The 23,342-nt window shown below is 42.6% G+C and overlaps 1 protein-coding gene across 1 annotated transcript in view; it reads left to right on the top strand.

The window, feature by feature from the left end:
- Nucleotides 1-23,342, top strand: part of poln (polymerase (DNA directed) nu) — a 146,946-nt gene that overhangs the window by 98,377 nt on the left and 25,227 nt on the right. The window contains exons 20-21 of the mRNA XM_069194065.1: nucleotides 12,698-12,780; nucleotides 19,928-20,059. Coding sequence (XP_069050166.1) covers nucleotides 12,698-12,780; nucleotides 19,928-20,059 — 215 coding nt within the window. The remainder of the gene's footprint in view (nucleotides 1-12,697; nucleotides 12,781-19,927; nucleotides 20,060-23,342) is intronic.

Below are 23,342 nucleotides of genomic sequence, written 5' to 3'. Positions count from 1 at the left end.
GCTCAGTCACTGTATAGAACTAAGATCAACCCTGCCTGTCTAACATTTTGTTTCTAAATCATGATAAGATAAATATCTAATCAATCATAAGTGCAGATTCACAAAGCTGAACATCACCCATGCATGAACAGTCACACACACAATCTCACCTTTTGGGAAGATTTTGTGTTTGTCTGCCTGTTAGGCTCCTTAAACACTTTCTAGGTTCTCATAATTATGTTGTTAATGAGCTGTTGATCAATAATGTACTTTAATTACCAAAAAACATTTTTTTGTCCTCTGTCAAGCAAAAATAAAAAGTAAATGCAGTCAAATTAAAGAACCAGACAGTTGTTTTTTTACAAGGCGTTCCAGTATATGAAAGCTGAGATCTATTTCAGTCCCAAGGCAGAGTCAGAAAAGGTTGATTGTTAGTAAACAGGACACTGCAGCCTACTCTCCTTTGTGAATGTTATGGATCCCAAAGTGTTTAGTCCCAAGGCTATAACAATAAAAGCCGCTAGTACTCAGTTTTTAGTTATGTTTAATAATAATCAAAGAATAGCCTCTTCTGGGTGGTTGAATGTTTCATCGCATCAATGAGACAAGGTCACAGACCCATTTTTTAGATGCATTTCCTTTCTTTGACATTTTAGTTTTTTTCTAGGATGCCATGTAGGGTATGAAAGTTAAACTTCTGAAATTCTCATGGCGGTGCATGCAGTACGTCAGTATTGACATGTGCTTCTCACAAACAGTCATTCTTACGCTGTGAAGACAAGAGGGGGAACTCGACGTTTTAGATCCTTGTGCCGAAGCATGGTTCTGTCTTAGGTACCGTATTTGCTCTCATTCTCTTGCTGGGTGTTCTCTTCGGTTATCTCACTCTTTGCCAAACCGTCCTCTGTCCAGTTCTCTGGAAACAAGGACTTGGTTTTGGACTGGAGCTGCGGTTAGCCTCACGCCTGCCAGCATCTTGCTCCGAAGGTGCTCTCCGCACGCCTGTGTGAGAACCAGCCCCCTTATTTCTGCAGGGCTGCCCACGTGCCTCACCTGTAGCTCGCTTAGTCGGCCGTCGGCATCCTCAGCGGCCTGAGACCAAGGTATTGTTGGGCTTTGTGCAATATTGCAAGTCACAGTGTTCATCTCCCCTTTTCTTTTTGTGTGATTTGTTTAGTGTGTTTGTGGGAATGATTTTCTCCATCCAGCCTGTCCGGTTTCATCACCTCCGAATGTTGTTTCAACAAGTAACGGAAACGGGAGAAATTCTGCTTTTGTTGGTCGGCAGTCCCCCCCCCCCCCCATCTTTCCGATTTGCTCGGCTGGTGAAACTGGAGCTCTCCAGGGCAGTTACGATTCGGCAACAAGGGTATTAATATTTAATTAAAACAGCTTTTTCAGCGTGGAGTGCTTCGCACAGCACATTCTCCCTTTCGGAAGGCATCCTGTGACTGTGTAATGAGTTTATCATGAGACTGCCGTTTCTAGCAGATGTATGCAAAAGAGGTCATTGAAAACTGCCAGCAAGCTGGTCTACTTAATATTTGAGCTCTTCCATGGCAGCGGACCTTAGTGTGTTAGGCTTTGGGCTCCTGACTGCCAGGTTGTGGGTTAAAATGCCTGCTGCAGACACTGCTGTTGTATCCTTGAACCCGGGTACTTTGCCTCTGTCGCGCCAGTCCCCAGCTGGAAACCAGCATTGCCGGGGGTTATAATACCTTTTTTTCCTGCAGGGATTCCCAGGTGCTGAAGCAGATATTAGAGACACTGGGGGAGAACTGGACCTGTGTTGTTGGCTACTCTCTATGAGGAAGCCATCATAAAAGCTCTGTTAACCACTATAGTAAAAAGAGTGTAAAGTAGAATAAAGCACAGTAAACTTGTTCTTCAATATGAGATAAACCAGGGAACGGCACTACAAAACCAAAGTTTCTTCCCTTGGCTATCAGTTCCACAATGCTCAGGGTTAAAGCAGGGATTTGTTTCTCTTAAACGAGGGTAAACAAAAAAACGTGTTTTCACTTACTCTGTGCTGATTGGTCGCTAGTCTAATTTTTTTTAATAGCTTGTTCATTAACTTTGCTGTTAAGCGTCGGCATTGCATCGTGTTCCTGGTTAAGACTGATAATTTCACAAACTCATTTTTTGTGACATCTGCGAGTCGCTATTCCATATGAGAGCTTGCAAATCAGTGTAGAAAAAAGCATGCGGAAGAGGAAAAATTGCCTGATCTAAAGCAGAGTTTAAAGTTTTAGTTTTTGACACTGCAGCTTTCTGAAAGACATACTTACAGCTATATAAATATTTATAACACTCAGCCTTAGGTTTGGATTAGGATTAGACAAGACATAGGGGTAGGGGTATAGAGTCCTTATGAAAATTTAAGTGACCTGTCCTGATTTCTGGAAAAATGGTTAAGAAGAATTATTCATGTTGATATTGTATTGTTTGCCACTGCTCTTTGGAAGTCTTGACTCTTTACTCTTTTGGAAGTCTTTATATAATTCAAAAAAGTTTGAAAATAGAGGATTCGGATGCAAAAGCAGAAAATGACTAGAGTTGCCATTATGGAAGCCCACAATGGCATTATTTTTATTCTCTTTTTTGGTTATAGAATTTGTACACTCACATTGATCCTTAGTGTGTACGTGTGTGTTTGATGGGAGCAGCCACAAAGTCTTAAAAGCAATATGCCTTCTAATGCCAAACCACCTCTGTCTATACAACGAGAAACTCTGCCTCCTCTTGCAGGGCCTGCCCTGCTCAGACTGGTTCAGAGAAACGGCTCTGGTGTCAGTTCAGGATGAAATTGACACAGTTAGCAGCTGCACGCACACAGCCACGTTACTATGACAACTGTTGTTACCACTACAAGAGCACTCAAATCCCTTTCCTGTCAATAACCCAAGGCCAGCATCTTAGAAATCAGCACTCTGTTTCCAGCCTGATGTGAAAAGGTTACCATCTTGAAAAACACTCATATTGCTGACCTCCATTGAACATTTACCCTTGATAATTTTGAACATTGAACATTACCCTTTTAATTTGTAAACTTTCACGATTTCAGGTGACAAATTGCAGCCAAATGTAAATAAAACAGTAACCTTGAAACTGGCAGATCCTTTTTAAGCAGTATCTGGGACACTACTGAGAAGAGAGCACCTCTTGAACCCAGGACCCCAGCACTGTGAGGCAGCAACAGTAACCTCTGCACCACCGTGCCTCCCTGACTTATTGTTAATTAATCAAGCACTTTCTCTTGCTGGTGAACTCAACATTGGATTGAGCCTGAGAACTAGGAACACACGCCCATACTGGCCCTTTTCCCCATTCTGACCCTCCCAGTACTACTTTCATTTCTTTTTCACTGCAGTTCACTAGCTCTTGTGTAGCTCTTTATATTGTGCTAAATGAGTCTTTGTTTCACTGCCTTGTCCTACAGAGTAGCTTCGACTGAAATCCAAATAATTGCTGGTCAGGGTTGCATCAGCCAGGAGCCTGACACAGCAGTTTAGCACACAAGGGTGAGGCGCCCTGTTAGGGACACAACTCCATCACAGGACATGCACACTTTAGAGACACCTTCAACCTGGCCAGCCTTTGGAAGGTGGAAAAGAAATCTAAGGACACCAATAAAAAGCCCTTTTGAACATGCAATGAGAACACAGAAGACACCCCAGTGCTGAATCAAACTCTGGACTCATGATTTCAGGTAGCAGTGCTCACCACAATGCCACCAGTCTGCCTTTCTTACAAACTGGTACAGTATGTGTTTAACACTACAGACACTTCTTCGCTCATCAAGTGAGCATATTTTTTTGCTAAAATAGCCAAATAAAGCACAAATAAAAGGAACTGGAGTGACTTGATCATTACAGTTGCTCACCTAGAATACAGAGAGAGCCACATAAGACACAGACCAGACTTAAACCAGTGACTATGGAAGAAATCTTATACAGTATGTCCAAAAGCTTGTTTAAGGGTCACTACAGCGAGCCATGATATTTCAGATTGGAGTGTATGCAAAGTAAGATAAGTGGGAAATTCTAATTTATTTTATTTATTTATTTTTAAGTAAAAGCACATTTCAGACTGTCCATTTCACTTTGTACCTTACCTCATTAGCAGGTAATTATGCTCATGCGATCCACTATTATTACACCCAGACTGAAGCCATTGAACTAATTACTTTATGCACCTGAACTAATTTAGATTTGCTATAGTAAAAGGTGTGCATACTTATGCAATCATCACATTTTAGTCTTTGATTTTTCTTTGCTGTTTTTGCTGTTATTGCAACTATAAAAAATATTTCACCATGGATGCAGTTTTTTTTACCCACAGTTTCTTGCAACCATTAAAGGCAGCTTGAGCACTCAGGGTTTGATTAAAATTAATTTGCATGCATTATTAACAAAATGGTGTATCATTGGAAGGAGGTGAAGTTTCTAAGACATTGTACGTAATATTTGAATTATGTTAAGCAGTTTTGTAACTCAGATAAGTAGTTTCTTGGCTTTGTTTCTTAATATGATCATTCTTCATTTGAGTGCATGCAGCACATTTGTCCTTTGAGCTCTCAATTCCCAGTTAAGGGAACTCTTTGACTGCTCCTTTTAACACTTGTCAGGGGGATCCTCAAAGTGTCATGACCATGAAACTATGTAGCACACAGCTCAGACTCGGATGTCAAAACAAATAAAAATAAAAAAACTATCATCATGTTCAAAAATCATATTACAGTGCATGTATTTGTACTGCACTGGTTTGACATAGGCTGTTTTCCTTTTATCACTATAATGATGATGCATGATACATATGAACCCTCCAACAGTCTTATAGTTACAAAATACTTTAAATGCTTGTATTACTGTATATATGAATACGAAGAGCATATATTTGTAATCTAAAGAGCTTAGCATGATGAGCTGAGTCAGCATGCATGCTGCAGAGAAATGTCTTGTCTCTTGAGATCCAATGCATTATTTATTTGGTGCAGCGAGGATCAATTCTTTTTGCCATAAACCCAGTCTTTTACTATTACATCTTTTTCAGTCTGGAATCATGAATACATTCATAAACTTGTGCTTGTGTGGCTAGCTCCCTCATTTATTTTTGTTCCTTTTTGTTATTTATAAAGTCTTGAACATTTTTTTCATATTTACTTAATAATGTATGAATGGTTGCAATAGAGAGCAGTCCTTTCAGCTAATCAAGGTCGTTTTGGTTTTTCTGAAACTAATTGCTACAGGAATTTTAACCAGCCATTTCTTGAGATCAGACTTGCTGCAGACTCCCACAACCCTTTGTGTAGATAGGTACCTCCTGTTTTCATACACAGTTCCCCATTGTTTGCATTTGTGTAACCTGGTTCATATAATTGAGCATCTTGAATACATGACTCAGGTCCTTGTGGTCTTCTCTGTTGAAGACTGGAAAGGTTCAGTTCTGTTAGACTGTCAGTGTAGGACATTCCTTTGAACCTAGGATAAGATAAGATAAGGAATATCTTGCTTTTCTCTGCACAGATCTCAGAGCAGACTATGGTAAATGAAATTGTACACAGTATTCTAAAGGAGTGTCTTCTAAGTGCATTGTTTTAAACTTTTACAATATCTCGATTTAAATTCTGCAATTTTAACTTTACTGTATGTTCCAACATTCTATTTGCCCTTTCTCTTGCTTCCAAAGATAAAAATGGTATCTCAATGCAAACATGTCTGTTTTTCTCACAAGTAGACTCTTTGTGTGTCTCGAGTTTGCCTGCTTATTAAATGACTCAGAATTCCATCTGAGTACCTGAAAAATTCCCAGTAGCTCCTGGGAGTTCGGAACTGTTTGCTGTATGATTCTGTGTGCTGTGAAGCATTGTATCATAAGTGGCACCTAACCAGTGTTTCTTTTGGTTGGCATTTACCCACAAAGAAATAGGTGCCCCAGTTGGCATCTCCTGCATCACTGCATATTTCAGTGTGATCATCAGACCTGACATTGTCTTTTTAAATAGAAGCTGGGAGCAGAGTCTTACAGTCTTTAACTCTTACCAGTGCTTTCAATTTTCCTTCTTTTTAATGGTCAGGGTGTCACAATCATTGAGAAATGTTATAACACACAGAAAGTTTACATGCTGCTTCCAAAAGTATGCTCTTCAGCGTAACTGGCTAAAATTTGCCTCATCGGGACTTTGCAATTCCTCAAAATACATCAGTTGGTCCCTTTTTGTTTTCAGTTTTTCCACAGTGATCACTATCTTAAAGTGCCTTTTTTTAGTGTAGCCATAATATGACATTATAAATTTACAGTAAAAATCTGTTAAGAAATTTAGAGCAGTCATATTAATTATAGAATAACCTGCACAAAGCGAAGAAGCCTTTTCTTGAAAGAAGCCAGATTATCAGATTCAACGACATGGCTAGGAATTTTGTTCCCTACTCCCACACCCCTTTGTGTGAAGAAGTGTCTTCCCAAATTCTTGACTGACAAAGATGTCAAAATGTTGTATTGTATCATGTATTGTACTGTTGCTGTATTGTATTATTGTCACATATGTTATGAGCTCTTGTTGTGCAAAATCATTAATTCAATTTAAGAACTTCATATGGAAATTGCAACATAATTCCTTGATGGGGATACTGTCACAGTAAGATAGAATCGAACAGCAGCAATAAACACTTGATGCTTGTCTGAGAGTGCCCCACTATGGGGGAAGACTTGTCTTTAGTTAAAAATGGTTAAAGTATCTTTCTATTGTTTAAGACACTGGGTAGCGAGAAACAGGGCACATTTCTGTCAGCAGCAGATTGGAATTGTCTGTCAGCACAGTGTTACTCACATGAGCAGAGACTAGAAAATCTAGAAACTAGAAAAATTGTTCATACATGTGACAGACTGGATTGTCACCACAGTAATTGCAAGTCAGTCTTAACACTGCAAGCAAAGGAAATCCCGAAACGTTCTTTTATCTGTGAAGGTATGCATTGCTGTATTCATTCACAATCTAGGACTCTAACATAAAAAAAAGAATTTTGCACTGGCATACTGTATGTATTTTGGTAATAAGAGGACACATTTTAACTCACCGATCTTCTTAAATCTTCCCACCACCCCTGCAGAAATTACAGCAGCAAAGATCCCTGTGAAGTAAGAAGCGGGACCTTCTGAGCCTTTTTGTTTGTGCAGTCTGTTTTTAGTGCTTATCCTTCATTCTTGGGATTGGCTGGATTGCTGACCCATTGTGCTAATTGTGTGTCTTGAGAGACAGGTTGAGGTCCGCTCTCTGGGGTGTGCGGTGAGGTGAATGTTTTACTTTACTCTATAACCTATGCTGGACCTGAGCCTGTCTCTCCAGATGGGGAAAGGCTGGGCAAGCTACAGCATTGGTGCCATCTGGCACAAATCAGCTGGCGATCCAGGGCGTTTCTGAAACACCTGGAGACTGCAGATGAGCGTGAAAAAGGGATTGTGGTTCATAGCTTTTACATGTAGGAGACAGGTGCAGAATCGTCAGTTCACAAGGGCTACCCCGTTAAATGTAATGCTTTGGGCAATCACTGGGAATAGGGAGTTAATGAGCTTGCTTAGCTGCATGTCATTAATAGACTTTAAAGTGAAAAGCGAGCTAATTGCAATTAGGTTTATTTGTGTGGTTGTCATCACAGTTATAGCACAGAAAGGTATAGAGACAATCGCAAAGACAGCCATTGAATTCAGTCTGGGATGTCTGCAGCCTGTGTTTTTTTTTTCTCGTCCTCATCAGGCTTTGTTAGCCAGATGTAGGAAACTTCTGACATGGCTGACAATACTACAGGTCCTTCAGAGGCGAGGCAGAGAGGGAAGAGAGGCATTTTCTAGAGCAGCACTCTTCTTCTCTCTCTGCAGACTGAAGGACGTTTAGGATTGCGCATATTGAGAGGGAGCTGAATATATACGTAAATGGAGATGAGCTGCTTTTATTTAAAACATGAGACATTGGTTTTGCCTCATCTGTGGTTTTTGTTATGTTTACAAAAGGAAATTGATTTTTGGAAATGGAAACGGTTATAGTCATGTTGTGTTTACTGTAGGTTCATATAGTCATGGAAAAAATAAATAGAGGTTCAGTTACATCATAGGATTTCTGGGTGGGAATCATAGGTCCATCTTCACTGATGACTTGACATCTCTCAGTGGCGCTCTCATCACTGAATAAGCACTAAAGACTGCTGAGGAATTGTCTTACAAACAAAATGGCAGCTCAACACTTCCTTATTTCTCTTGGAAATAGCAAGGTGATGTGTATGTCTGGAAAACTTAATTTAATTACTTTCACTGTTAATCGATCCTGGAATTCATGCTATATGTGTTTCACCTCTCGAAATTATGATTGAATCCTAGGCAACATTAAAAGACTGTCATAATTTCAATGGAGGGAAATGAGTAAAAAGAAATACATGTACAGAATTTTGATTTTTCTCATTCTGGCTGGCAGATTTTTGTATTTTTATCATTTTGTATTCTATCTGACTGTTCCAAATCCAAGAGATGTGCATGATCACATACTGAATGCTTAGGTCACCTGTTTGGCTTTTGTGAGATAATAATTTTACCCATATGAGCTGTACAAAGCACCTACAGTTTGATTTGGGTTATTCAGGGATAAAGAACTTCAAACCACATGAAAGAGAACAGTAATTGCACCCATTTTCAGCCCTTCAAGTGACATTCTGAAATAAGATGAGAGCATTATCTGATCTAGCCTTTCAGAATGAAGCTAAGGCTCTTTACAGGTTCTCAGGGAGTCACTCAGAACTGCCTTGTCCGTGTAAAAATAAGCTTTTAAATATAAACCATTTGCAAAGGACTCTTGAGTTTTTACTGGCGCGTTTTGGAGGGGATCTGCTTGGTTTCACAACTTGGTGTGAAACAAAAATCAGATAGTGATTTTGCCTGAAGATGAAGTGAAAAAATATTCTTGACATAATGTCCTTGAAAGCACATTCAGATCTGTCTTACTTACACTTCTGTTCTCAGTGTATTCATTACTAAGCTCAAAAACCATTTTTAATACTAATTAAATCTTGCATTGCACAAAGGACTTAACCAATCGCTCCTCTCAAAAAAAACCTGTCATGGATTCTCTAATCCAGCAATTTCCAGTTTTCAGTCAAGAACTGTTTGTTTCCGTAAATGTCCAGTTCCTGGTACAATGTGCAGCTTTAGAGAAGACATCTTGGTCAGGTGTGCTATCCAGGTACTGATGGCTTTGTTTCACTTCACTTGTGTTTACTATATCCGAGTGCTATTTAAAATAGATTTTTTTTATAGAATGATGTTAAATTAGTGTCATTTTTTTTGCAAATTGTCATTTACTGATTCAACCTAGCTTATGTGACAAATGAAAGCATGATGACATATTATAAGAAGAAATTAGAGCCTGCCAGATCAACTCCAATTATACAGGTTTGAATAAGGAAGTCGGTCCTTATTCAGACTTATTTTTATCATAGCATCAATGCAGAGAACTTACATTATATCTCCAAAACTCAGCGTTTATAGTTGTTAGATGCGAAATAGGATATTTAGAAAGGCTTAAGTACTTAAAAATGTGTCCAGCTGGAGTATACCTCCATAGTCTGTTGAACCTCTGTACGATTGCAATTATATAATTTCCCCTGCACAAACTTCAAAACTTTTTGTTATGTTTCAGAAGAAAAGCTGAAAATCACATTTTTCCCCACGTAGAAGTTAATTTTATTGATTTTGCTAGATGGTATTATGTATCCAGGTAGGACACACAGCAGCAACAAAGCGTTGTTTGTACCCATTTTGGAGCTAAATATAGGCATTTAAGTATGAGCATTCCAAAGTTCTGATTTTAAATTTAAATAAATTTAAATGACTATTTTAACTTAAACTAATTGCAGTTTTTGCAAACAGAAGCTGGCTTCACCAGAGCAAGGGGCTCAGCTGTCTCAAGGAGTGTCTGCTTCTCCTGTGGCATTACTGAGGTGACAGATCAGCTCTGGGAGTACAGATCATTTGTTTATGTGCGCGTGGGGCACCTTCTGGGAGACTGAACTCCACCACATAAGGAGGTTGACGTACAAGAGGCGGCCATGTGGATCCATTTAGCCCACATCCCAATTAGTAGCTAATCAGGAATCTCAGCCAGATCTCGAAAGAAGCCAGGGTATCGACTTCAACAACGTGGGCTGCATAGCCTGTTCCACGCTCCTGCATCCCTTTGTGTAAAGAAGTACCTCCTGTCCCGATTGGAGGTTCCCATCCAGCCTTTTCGAGAAGCCAGGGTAAGGGCTTCAACACCACAATCGGCTGCTTGTTCCAGACTTCCACAGTTCATGAGAGGCCTGTTCTTCTAGGGCGGTTGTGGTAAAGGGAGCAGCAAGTTAGGAAATCCATTTTTGTGTGTTTAAAACGCCACCGCCTCACCAGTAAGAACATCCCTCCGTGTCTCCCAGTGACATTGTCCGGACTTCCCTTTCTGTGGGAAATATACCTACAGGAGAAAAGTCAAGTGCTTGTTAACAGGTAGTGTTAAGTGCAGCAAAGCCGTTATCCTACAGTAAATGTTTGTAGATTTGCATTCAGGGGACTCCTGAACAAAACAATATATGCAGTCTCTGTTGTTCTTATTATTACTGTATAAACCCAAAGCACATTTCTTATTAGAAGCTCGCATGGTCATTGATGTGTACTCTTCCTCTCTTCAGCAACATTACACTTTCATTTCTGTAAGTTAATGTGAGGAATGTGACAACCCAGTCACTCACTCGCAGCGGGGAAGTGCTCTCTCCGCTTGCCCCTGACGCGGCTCGCGCTGGCGCCCAGTCCAGGTGGGGCAGGCCTGGCTGGCCCGAGCAGCAGGGGTGGCGCAGGGCGATTCTCCTTAAGCTCACCCCCCACACCCCGTGCGCGCAGCGGCGGGGCAGCTCTCCTGCCCTTCCCCCGGCGCTGTGCGCGGGCGGGGGGCGGGGGCCTGACGCTGATGTGAGGCTACAGCTCCCCCTCCGGGCGCAGACTGCGCCTCTGTCTGGATGTCTCTGCGCGGAGGCCGGAGGTGAGGCTCTGTCCGCGCTCCCGCACGGCCACCGGGTCGCGTGGGGCCTGTTCCTGCCGCTGCAGGACCCACGACTTGTTCCAGGAGTGCAGAGGGAAAACTGCAGCAGCAGAAGGATCCTTCACATTTACAACGGCCATAACCGGGCTTCCAGAGGCACTGGGAGGACTGAAAACCTGCACTAATGTAAAACACACCTGTCAGTGCTGGTGTGCTCTTATCCACATTGCGTACTTTAACTTAACTAATGAGGTATTTCAGTCATGTTTTTTAAGGGGCTTGAAGGTGGAGAATTTTCATTGTCAGAAACGTTTACAGGGCTTTGAGATAATTTAATGATTCCTGTTTTATCTTGTTGCACTCAGAGAGAATTTCTTGCACACCCGCTGCACATAATGGCAAGTGAGATCACAACTGCGTTCTGAAGTTTTGCCATTCCTGTGAAAAATCAATACAAATGTGACAATACAAATGGATAACAGCAACTTTTACGTGTGTCCACTTGCTGCAACAAAACAGCAACCCACAGGGCAGTCTGTGGTTTCTTTTTAGATTAGTTCAATGTTGCTATTATTGCACATAAGGAACAAACAACTTTCAATTCAACCTTATGGGTTTACTGGGATCTTTTAATTAACTGTTAATGAAAACTGTCAGTTTGGTTGACTGAGTATGGAAATAGTTGGAGCATTTAAAGAATTTCATGAAGGGTTGTGATAACAACTAGTAGTCGCTGCAGCTCATGGAATAAACTGGAATAAACACGGAAAATTCAGAATCTGGGACTATGCTATTAAGCATACTCTTCTGTTTATCTTTAAAACGATGGAGTAGTTTTATATTTCTGAATATAAAGGGGGGGTATTTCTAACAACCCCCTCCCCCCTCCGAGTCCAAAACAAAAAATCAGAATCAGCTAGGAATGTTAAATCCCACATTCAGCTTTGCTGTCATGCTCTTTTTGAGAATGCATAATTTCCTTTCCGGGTCTCAGAAATATGATGAGAAGAATGTGAATATTTAATGGAAATCGGAGAAGGGTCACGTGCCGTGGGAGTGCTAAGTCATGGTGATTGCCCAGCTCTCAGCCCTCACTGGTGTGATAGGTGAAGGTCAACAGGAAGCCTTTGGAAAAGGCATTGCAGCCTGCCCTGTCCCCCCCTTTTTCTGGGAGAGCTGGGGGATGTGGGTGATTTTCCGATAACCTCACGCCAGCAGCCATATCACCCTGCAGCTCACAACCGGCAGCCCCATGAAGTTCAGCAGGTGTGAGCCTGGTCAGTACCTGGATGGGAGACTCCTGGGAAAAACTAAGGTTGCTGCTGGAAGAGGTGTTAGTGGGGTCAGTAGGGGGCGCTCACCCTGCGGTCCATGTGGGTCCTAATGCCCAAGTATAGTGACGGGGACACTATACTGTAAAAATGGCACCATCCTTCAGATGAGACATAAAACCGAGGTCCTGACTCTCTGTGGTCATTAAAAATCCCAGGGTGTTTCTGAAAAAAACTTATAAAGAGTTTTGAAACAATCGGGATCTGAGCAGGCCTGTTTTGAAAACGAGGTATATCGTTTAGGAGAACGGTTGATGTCCGTCGCGTGGAGAGCCATTCTTCCTGACTGCCTCTGTGAAGGTGAACTGCTGAGGTTTCCCTGTGATTGCAGGAAGGGGCTTCCTGAAGGCAAGCTGAAGCCGGAGGACAGGGAGCAGGCCAAGCGGATCGTCTACTCCGTGGTGTACGGAGCAGGTAAGGCCCTCTGCCAGGCTTTGAGCCGTAGCCTTGCAACACGCACCAGAGGACACAAGTGGGCTGAAGGGCCTGCTCAGAGAAGACTAGAAGGGGCTCTGACCAAGTCATCCCAGCGGTCTTCCTCAGAATGAACAATGAAACACAAACCAGGATTCACAAGTGGAAATTGAAGGGAAGTAGATTTAAAACTGAAAGCAGGAGGCACTTCTTTACTTAAAGAATTACAAGATTGTGGCACAAGCTGCCCAGCTATGCTATTGAAGCTGATACGCTGGTTTCCACCAAGAAACAGCTGGTTGAGATCTTTGGATCAATTAGCTACTAACTAGAAAATGGGTTAGTTGAACTGAAAGACCTCTTGTTTTCATTCTTTCTTAGTTTCGCTCTGAGTTGGGCCACATGACTCGGGTTTTGCCAGTAGCAGGCCATTCTGACACAGTAGACATTTGTGAGGTGTCCTGCCACAATGACAAACCTCCCCGATCTAGCATTAGTACGTGTTCATGATTGCACAAAGAATAAATCATCTATTTATTAAAGGTTGCCTAAATGTTATTGCTTGCATTCTTGTTTGCTTATATATCCTGTGTCACTGGCTTGTGCAGGTGTTCGCAGTATGAGACTCCAGCTTTCCCTGATTTATAAATCATGCGCGTGAATCCATCTGAGGATGTGTATTTCAGATGTAATATTTGTGACAGACAAATCCTGTGTAGCACGTTCCAGGATTTCAGCTGCTGTCTCTCACCCACTGAGCTTCACAGCGCACAACAAGTATAAGTGCTTTAGCCAAAAGCCAGACTGCACGCTTCAGGGGAGATGACATGGCTCTGTCTGTCTCATCTAGCTCTGGCATCTGGTGTCCTCTGTGACCTCCTGATCAGGTCGGACAGCTGAGAGCTGTCCTGAACTCCCAGTAGTGTCCTCATATAGTATACACAGCCATAATAAAGACTAGCTATAGGAATTTTCACAAGAGCAATTTAACCTACCAGGTTGTCTTTGGACTGAGGGCGGAAAACGGAGGGAATGGTTCTCTGCTTTGTCTGGGGTGGGGGGAACGAACACATCACCAGGAACGGGATGAGCCAGGCGGTGGAGAGTGGAGGGGGAGACGTACCCCACTTCTCCTGAAGCTGGACTGCATCGTCTTCCGCAACCTCTGCCAGGCGCTACAGAGCCCAGTCAGACAAAAGTTCCAATTTCTTTTTTTGTCAGGCTGTAATTCACAATGCTGATGTGGCATTGATCCAGTGATCAAACACTGGACGGGAGGCAGAGAAGCAACTGGGACCCTACTCTCACTGTGGGACTGTGGGATAAAACCAGTGGGCCTGGAGGAAACCCACATGAGCACATGGAGAACATACAAACTCCATGCAGACAGCACCCCAGGAATTGAGCCCAGGGCCCCAGTGCTGCGCCCATGTTACCACCTATTTTGATTTGTTTGAAGTTTCATATCATGGGCACTGTTTTAAAGCTTCCTCGCTGCTTCCACAGGCTGTGCAATACGTTGCCACTGCGCATGGGCACCCGGGGTCAGTACAGTATGTGATAGAAATCTGCACAGGTCAAGCAGCGTCAGACCAGACAAGCGCCCTGGTCACTGGGCTGTGCTCCTTTACAGTGTGGCCTTCAGCCTCCCCCAGAGCACAGCTTCCAGGCCAGTAAGTCAGCTGCCACCTTGCCAGTGCAGCACTGACTCCTGGGCTTTTCCCAACAAGCCAGCTTAAGGATTTGCAAGAAATGACTGCTGTATTTAATCAGCTTAGTTTCTCTCTCTTTTCCTCAATGCCCAATTTAAATACAAGTATAAAAAGCCTCAAGGAGAACACATGATGTCCTTGAGCTCATTTCAAATACAGTAGTGGCCATTAGTACGTTAGACTTTTTCCCCTCCCATTTCCTAAAGTGGTGCGATTGTTAATGAAGGCCGTAACTGCCATACTCTCTGCTGCATTTGATTGGTCTCTGGCATTACAGTCTTTAATGCTGGACTGAGCACGTCAGTTATCTTCTCTACTGTGGTACTTTGAAGTGTAATGTTTCTTATTCATCAATCGCTATTGCTCCTTTTTAAATTGGCTCTTCATATTATTTTACCCCATGGCGTTAGATTAACACATTTAGCCATCCCCCTCGGACCACACCTACACCATCACCATCTACCTCATTATGATTTCTTATCTATTGCACATCTCCAGTCATTGTTTACACGTCTGTATTGTTTACATTCAAACTGTCTACATGTTTACTTGTACATTGTCTACTGTTTGTTTGTACATTGTCTTGATGCACTGTTTGCACTTTGTTTTGTTTTTTACACTTGTTTTACAATCGAGAGACTTTCTGTAAGTAAGAATTCCATTGTTCCAGTACCGGTTACATATGGCAATAAAGTTCAAGTTCAAGAAGATTCTGATATTTTGATGACAAACAAAAGCAGGCGCTGCTGTCTTCAGTTCCTCAGCCTTAAAGTTGAGACTGGCCGCACAGTGTGGCGGGAACTGGGTCTCAGTTCTGAGCTGGGCGAATGCACTGTGAACACGCGGAGAGCCCCTCGTCTTCCGCTGTGCGTGTGGGAGGCGGGGGTGTGGCCCATGCGGCTCATGGGGGCAGCCAGCGTGATCTCCGCCGCATATGGAGGGCAGCATATGTCCTCCCCGCGCGGGGGACCAGCAAATTGGACCAGCTCCTAGAGAACGGGCTGGGCTCCAGCGTCGGATCTCATCAACAACGGAGAACGCCAGTTCCCTCGAGTGAATTAAGGTCGTTCTAAAGTATCTGTTCAGCCTGGTGAGCAATCAGAAGAAGAACGATAAGCTCATGTTCGATGATTTAGACAAAACGTTGAAAAAATAACCAATTAAATACTTGACATTCCCGTCTGAGTGGAAGCACTGCTGTGCGTCGGGAAAGCTGGTGGAGTTTAAACAGCACTGTTGCTTAGGGATGGAATTAGACTTATCTGCTGATAGCTTAGCCCGGTGCTGTGCAGCTATTAAGCGCTGATTGCTGATTGCTTTTCCAGGTAACTGCGTAGCTGCTGTGCTGTGCAGTTCCTGCAAGCCGCTCTTTCTTCCCAAAGCATGGATCAGTCTCTGCCGTGGCTTAGCAGAGCTCCGGTTCCTTTAAGAGCCCTGAGAGCAAGCGGCTGTTTCTAGCTTCGGTAAATCCTGCAAGGTACAGGGGAAACTGCCGACTCCAGCACGCTTCAGCCGCGCGTCTTGCGAATCCGTGAGACGGTCAGGCGCTGGTGTCTGTTGCCACCGCGCGATGTTGGCAGTTAGGAGCACATTTTGTGAGCAAAGCAGATGGCAGCTTAGATGCGTGGTCTATTTTAATGATGCCACCTCAATGTTACCTTCTGTTTATAACTTTCTATCCAGAAGTGGTTCCCATCAGCAGCTTCAGGTCTTGCCATTAGTGATGTGGGCGTCTAGGAACATCTGATTGCTTACATCTAATCTAACGTAGGATTGCAATACATTCAGCCTCGTCTAAAGAGAGAAGCAACAGCAGTATGTGCGATCTCCCCTGAAGCATTTTCCATATTTCATTTATTTCCATAGTAAAGTCGTAATTGATGTTTTGCACTTACACAAAGGAACAGGCACATCTGGATTTTTTTTTTTTAAATGTGTGCCTTGTATTCATACTGTAGTTTAAAGACCTGGAAAGATGAAAGCAAACATATTAGAAATGCTTTCCAAATGTATACAATAGTTTAAAATATTTTCTGTTGTTGCCCTGCCAGGATGTTCTTTGTAAGCACATCCTTAGAAGTTTCATCTAACAAGTTGCAACTCTTTAATCACGTTAGAATTGCCTTGAAAGAATGACAGGAGCAACGCATTATTTTCTACCTAACTGCTGTAAGCTTATGTTAAAAAAACAGTCACAGAGGCCTTTAGATACGGTATGTGCCGTTCTTGTATTAAATGTGCCTTCAGCTGCCTTGCTTTCTGTGGGAAGAACGTAGATAAAAGCTCCTGTAAGAGAGCAGTGGTGCTGAAGGCAGTGAGAAAGTACGACCAAGAGAGAATCCTGTTAACCCCGGCAATTATCCCTGCTGGCGAGTGAGCCTATTTCTATGGTTACGGAATACTGAATTGGTACTGGAAGACAATTAAAGGAGAGGGCCTGGCAGTAGCGTTCGTCATGGCAACTGACACAAGTGGGTCAAAAGACAGTAAATAGATCACCAAGCTGCCCTGTCGTGTAGGGGCAACAAAAGAGAGAGGAAGAAATACCAAAAAAAAGAAAAACCGGACCAAAGAGGATGAACGGGAAGAGGGAAACGGGGCCGTTGTGGGTGTTTTGAATGACCTCGGGCTGGAGGAATGCGGAGAGACATTTTCCCATCAGCTTCTGCCAGTGAGGGCTGAGGCACTACATCACTCCACAGCACAAGCCAAACTGTAGATGCTAAGGAAGCCAGCAGGCTGGACAATATTAGGACTTCCAGGTTCAGAAAGGCAGCACGGCCTTCAGACTGGAACCCATCAGAACCGGCAGGCTCAGAAGGGCAGCACGGCCTTCAGACTGGAACCCATCAGAACCGGCAGGCTCAGAAGGGCAGCACGGCCTTCAGACTGGAACCCATCAAAACCGGCAGGCTCAGAAGGGCAGCACGGCCTTCAGACTAGAACCCATCAGAACCGGCAGGCTCAGAAGGGCAGCACGGCCTTCAGACTGGAACCCATCAAAACCGGCAGGCTCAAAAGGGCAGCACGGCCTTCAGACTGGAACCCATCAGAACCGGCAGGCTCAGAAGGGCAGCACGGCCTTCAGACTGGAACCCATCAAAACCGGCAGGCTCAGAAGGGCAGCACAGCCTTCAGACTGGAACCCTTCGGGACCGGCAGGCTCAGAAGGGCAGCACGGCCTTCAGACTGGAACACATCTTTTGGCAGTACAGACAAACAGCTCACCTTTGCAACTCCATCATATCCTCAGGGAACTCAGGGAGACATGAACTCTTTCTCCAGAATGGACATGGGTGCATGTCTATTTTCAGATCCTAAAACACTGCGAACATAATCCTAATTTTTACAGACACAAAGCAAATTGAAACAACTGAGGCATAGAGACAGTATTTTTACTAATTTATTTGTCTGGCATTCTTATCCAAAGAACTTTGAATTTGCACCCATTTATACAGTTGGGTGTTTGTACTGCAGCGGGTCTGGGTCAAGTACCCAGCTCATTCGTGCAATAGCAATGTCTTATCTTAAGTTTTGAACCTGCAACCTCAGCTATGAGGCCAGAACTTTAACCACTGCTTCATGTGTTATTGTTACAAACTATGTTTTGTCTAAAACATCGTAGACTTGACCTTAAAAAAATGTTTGTATATTTTTCTGTTTATCAAAAGAATATACTTCCATGACCTAGGTGAACAGGGTGTCACAGCATGCAGAGCACATACTGAAACAGTGGAGATTGCAGAAGCTACGTGGAGTTCTCATCTGTGCTTAGGGACATAGCATATGTGTCTTATATTTAAACTGAATAATGACACATCAGTGCGATGTGATTTGAAAGTATTATTCTGATCCGATTTTGGCACAGTTTGTATTACTGGAGCCCCGTACCCTTGCAGTTGCAGTTTGTTTTCGCCTGGTCTTGCTGGACTCTTTTCCACGTCTTCTGGAGCCCATGCACAGCCCATGGTCTAGGCTGGCTGCATTCCAGGCAGTCCTGTCACACGAAGGCAGGGAGAAGGACTGGGACTCAGGAGCTGCCAAAGACTCCTGTGTAAGCAATTAGAGGGGCACAGCTGTCAGACAAGCTACAGCTTCTAAAACAAGTTCTCCTGATGTTTGGAGCAGGCGAATTGTTCTAATCCCCTTAAGGATCATAACCGTGAGGCTGGCTGGTTTGGCAAACATGCTCATTAAGACCTCACGTCAGGTAGTACATGCCACAGAAAAACAGTTAAATGCTATTGAGACAAAATGTACTTATTCTACAGTTATTTATATGCGGAGGTGAAACAGGTCATCCATCTTTTTTAAGCATACAAGCCCTGAGCATAGGCTGTAATCCACAAAATGCTGATTGTTTACCCTCTGAAAGAAACAAGATCATAAACAGGTTTGGCTCCAGCGAGCGCTCAGTTGAGCTGTTGGGAACAAATCATCTCTTTTATCCATCAAGCTGAAAAGTGACCTCCGGGAATCAGTATTGCTAGCACACTGTCTTTAACCACTTTTTTATTTCCTTTTCCTTTCTGATCTTTTGGAGTACACACGTTGCAAATGAGTGTGATCGGGAGGTGAGTGGCTTTGGGGCCGATGTACAGTACCAGATATGGTTTTTAGCTTCTTTGCCCGAGAGGTGGAGATTTTAAAATCCACGTCAAAGAAAACGCTAGCTCCCACCTCTGAAATATCAAAGCTGTTTATAAATGCATGACTGAAAGATACTTGATCATGTCCAAATCATGTTACTTCATTACTGAGAAGTAAGGATTGAGAGCAGGATAGATTACTGCGCGTTTCCTGGTTATCGTGCAATGGTAGGATTTTGGATGGGCATCTTAGAGTAGTATGGCCCAGCTTTGATGCTAAAGTTAGGTATTTGCCAGTGACTGTTCCTTGTAGCTTTGAGGGACTTTGTTTTCTGAGCAGACCATCTTTGACAAACCTGGCTTGAAGTGACTTAAATTAAGTAGTTCAGGTGGGGAGCTGCGTCAGCATGCATAGGCTGCAAAGGAACAAGTAATAGATTTATTCCATGCTGGAAAAAAAGACGAAAGAAAACACGACATTTCAGCCGTGGAGCCTTCTTCAGGTGACACCTTTCTTCTCTTCTCAGCATGGAATAAACCTATTACTTGTTCCTTTGGTTCTAATCTGTTGACAGGAGATGCGACTCTATTCCAGACACAACAGAAATGACCACGGAGGCACTGCAGGCAGGAATAGGCCTATGTTAGGCCTCATTTCTGACTTTTACAGATTAAAAAAAAAACAGCATGTATGAAAGAACATAGAGTTTGTTCTTCCCCCGAAGGCATCTCTGGAAAACTGTTCTTACAAAAACAGAACCATAAAAAAAATGAGCTTTTGGATGGTTTCAGTACTGAAGGGTGTCTGGTAAATGTAGACATATGTGTTTCTGTGTTTTTTTCCAGGTAAAGAGCGCCTTTCTGAGATACTTGGGCTGACTGCTGAGCAGGCCGGCCAGTTTGTGGACAGTTTTCTGCAGAAATACAAACAGGTTCGGGCATTTACACAGAAAACCATCCAGCAGTGCCAAGATCAAGGTAATGCTCATTACACACTAGTAAGTGTTGCTGCAAAAATATTATGTTTCTTTATTTTATTTTACCACTTTCTTACTACAATGAAATGTATATATCAAGAGGGTCTTCTATGCACAAGGGTAGCACAGGTGGAAAATAGTGTATCTCAATTTTGCACAGTCTAGTACGAAAAGGATAAGTGACTTTTTGCTTAAATCCTAATGGGGCAAAGGCTGGTTGTGATGCTCATGATGCCAGTTTATCTCTTAGTACCAAAACTGCCTGAAGAGCACCTCTCCAGACACATGTGTAATATATTAATCATTTAAGACTGAGCTTTAAAACCTGACAGAGAGCACAGGCATCACTCGACTTGAAAACAAATGAGGAATCTCAGAAGCAAGTGGCTTTTGTAGCTGTAAAAGACGAAAGAGAAACATCTTTAGCAATTTTAACAATGTGTTCAATTCTTATACCTTTTCACAAAACGTGAGGATTGCATGAGATACTGCGAAAACATGAAAGAAGGAAAAACTAACAACGTTGCTCTGAATGTTTTCTTTCCAGGGAATAAAATATACTGCAGCAAAACTCTCCACTCTGACTGTGTTTTGGATAATCAGAAAATTGCAGTCCTTGTTTTCAAAAGCAAAGCGGGTCTCTGGTATTTATTAAGGGGTTGGCTTGATAGTACCTGTCTTACAAAGGCACGACTGTGAACCATACAGTTTAACTCCTAACTCACCCCCCCGCAAGACAGCTTCTTTAAACAGTGAGGTCAAAGCTGCTGCTGTGCACACAGCTTTGGGTAGTGGGGAGGGTTTGTTTTAGCCATGAGGTGTCTCTCCCGCTGAGATCAAACAGAGAAAAGGCTTATGCAACTTAACAAGAGCTCCTGGTGACCTCTCACTCTCGGTGCTTGACGTTTAGAGATTAACTGATTACTCTTGGTTTGCTAGAGAAAAAGTAATAGAGTTGCGCTGAGGTGCCTGTCAGGATTGGTATATCTCATTGGGTAGACTTGTCTAACTTCCAAAAGTTTGCAGGAGGTCGAACAAAATGCTTAACGAGATCGTAAAACAAAGTTTGCAAACAAGAGGTGGTTATTCAAACCATTGAGCTCTTTTGATTCTCAGTAGCTAATATTCTGTGTTGCTTAGCTACTATTGTGAATACCGTAATAACAAAAGTAGTCATTTTCTGTAACAAAGTTTGAATTTTTTCACTGAAAATATAAGGGTTGGTTCAGGAGGTTTTATTTTACTCCCAAGACTGACCCATGCAGGAATTCAGCTGCGGCCATTTGGACTTGGATTTTGTTGTGAATAGTATATCATCAGCATCTTTGCAAGAATTTATTGATCCAGTTTGCAGATTCCTTCTCTTTGCTACCATGAGGAAGACAGAGGTGTGGGTGAGGTTCATCAGCATCCCGTAGCCCAGTATTTTCCCATCCTGGTCCAGGGAAATGAAATGCCCTGTGTCTTCTGGCTTTCATTCCAACCAAGCTCTTATGTGCAAAAGTGCAATTATTGAGTTTATCTAATTAATGATCTAATGGAAGTGTCATTTCCAAGAGCAGAGCTCTGTTTCAACTTGTTTTTGAATTGTCCCTCCCTTCCACTCAATAAAAAACTCTGATTATTGATTAATAAATGACACGCAGACACAGGCGAGAATGACACCTATGTTTAACGTTCAATAATAAGAGGTCTGAATGCGTCATAGGCCCACTGCTTAAATTCAACGAAGTAAGTAAAGCTATAAGCCTGAGAAAGAACTAATACCCAGCATCTGGCTCAGTGTTCATGCTAATTTACGACCTTGTTCCACTACAAAAAACAAGGCTTTAGGAGCCAGACTAACCAAGCTCATTTGTAACGACAACCAGAAGATGCAGGAGGATCAGGACCATGGCACTGTTTAAGCCACAAGAAAATGCAACAGATCAAATGTGTTGAAATGTGAAAAGTTACGAAGGGGTGGAAGTCATTCCAGTGGCACCACTATCCAAGTTTGTTTTTTGAACTGACAACAGCAGTGCATGCAAAGGCAGACTTTCAGCCCACAGCTCATAATGCATCCCACTTTTATTAATGTGATCTCTGTGTTCATCTAGGACAACCCAGATCCAACTGGATAAACCCTGCTTTCACTGGCATTGCAGGAATAATAGCACAGCCTATGAATAAGGCGCTGGAGATGAAATAGGAGATATAGGGCGGAATTGGATGCTCATACACTCATTCACAATGAGGAATACTGGAACCCAGACAACTTTGATCACAGTTGCACTGAAGTTCCACACTTCTAAAACCTGAAGATTGTCTGAAGAGCAGAATATTTGGGCATGGCTGACAGTACATTTGTAGACAGGAACCAATGCAATGGTTCATAATTCAACAGGCTATTTATTACAGACTGTCAGAGACTGGGTATACATAAGGATGTATTTACTGCAGCTTACTAGGTGCTTTTAATTTAAGCTGAATGAGCCTGGCAGAGTCAAGTGGTTCTCTAAAAGACAGTAAATCATTGAAAACTCTCACTGGAAGGAGTTGATTTTTAAATATTTTTTTGTACATGGCAGAGACTGATATTGCTGACGGATCTGTCTCCTTTCAAAACTTACATATTTAGATGCCTGAGGGGGTATCTTTGTGTCATGAGTTTTGGGGCCAGAGATAATTTAGCATCTCCAACCCAGGTAGTGTCAAAGCTTTTTTTAGGAGCTGTGCAGAAGAAATATCAAGATCGCAAGTATTTAAGGATTCATGGATGGTGTTGAAAGTGCTTGGAGACTGAGGCTTCAGTCCTGGCAGCAGTGTGGAGACATTATCAGTAGCTCAGCCCTGCTAAGATAAAGACCCAGGAAGTGACCTTTGAACTCTCATGACTAAATCATAAACTCCTATAAAGAGTCCCAAAAACATAATCATATGAAATGTACCAAATTAAAGCCCTCTAACTTATATTAAAAATTAGAAAACCATAGCAGGGTGAAAGTTGTTCATGTAGTTTTAGTTTTGGGGGTACATATTAGATCTTATGCTCCAGTCTGGGTTTGTGGTTTTTGTACCCAAGGGTGGTTTTGCCTGATACTGCAGACCTTATATATCCTTGTTCATGATACCACATTGGAACACATACCACAGCAGTGAAAGGCTGAGCCATTAACCTACCAATTAAATAAATACAAAACAGCATCTTCAAAGCACTCCTGATGATTGGAAGACCAGCTGGAGTTGACGTCTTCATATTCAAACTGTTAAAAAGATATTTATGAAGACTCCTGTCTGGGTGT

Source organism: Lepisosteus oculatus, chromosome 1 (genome assembly GCF_040954835.1).
Source record: "Lepisosteus oculatus isolate fLepOcu1 chromosome 1, fLepOcu1.hap2, whole genome shotgun sequence".
Lineage (NCBI taxonomy): Eukaryota > Metazoa > Chordata > Actinopteri > Semionotiformes > Lepisosteidae > Lepisosteus > Lepisosteus oculatus.
The sequence above is the reverse complement of the archived record's forward strand: the minus strand, read 5'-3'. Positions and strand labels throughout refer to the sequence as shown.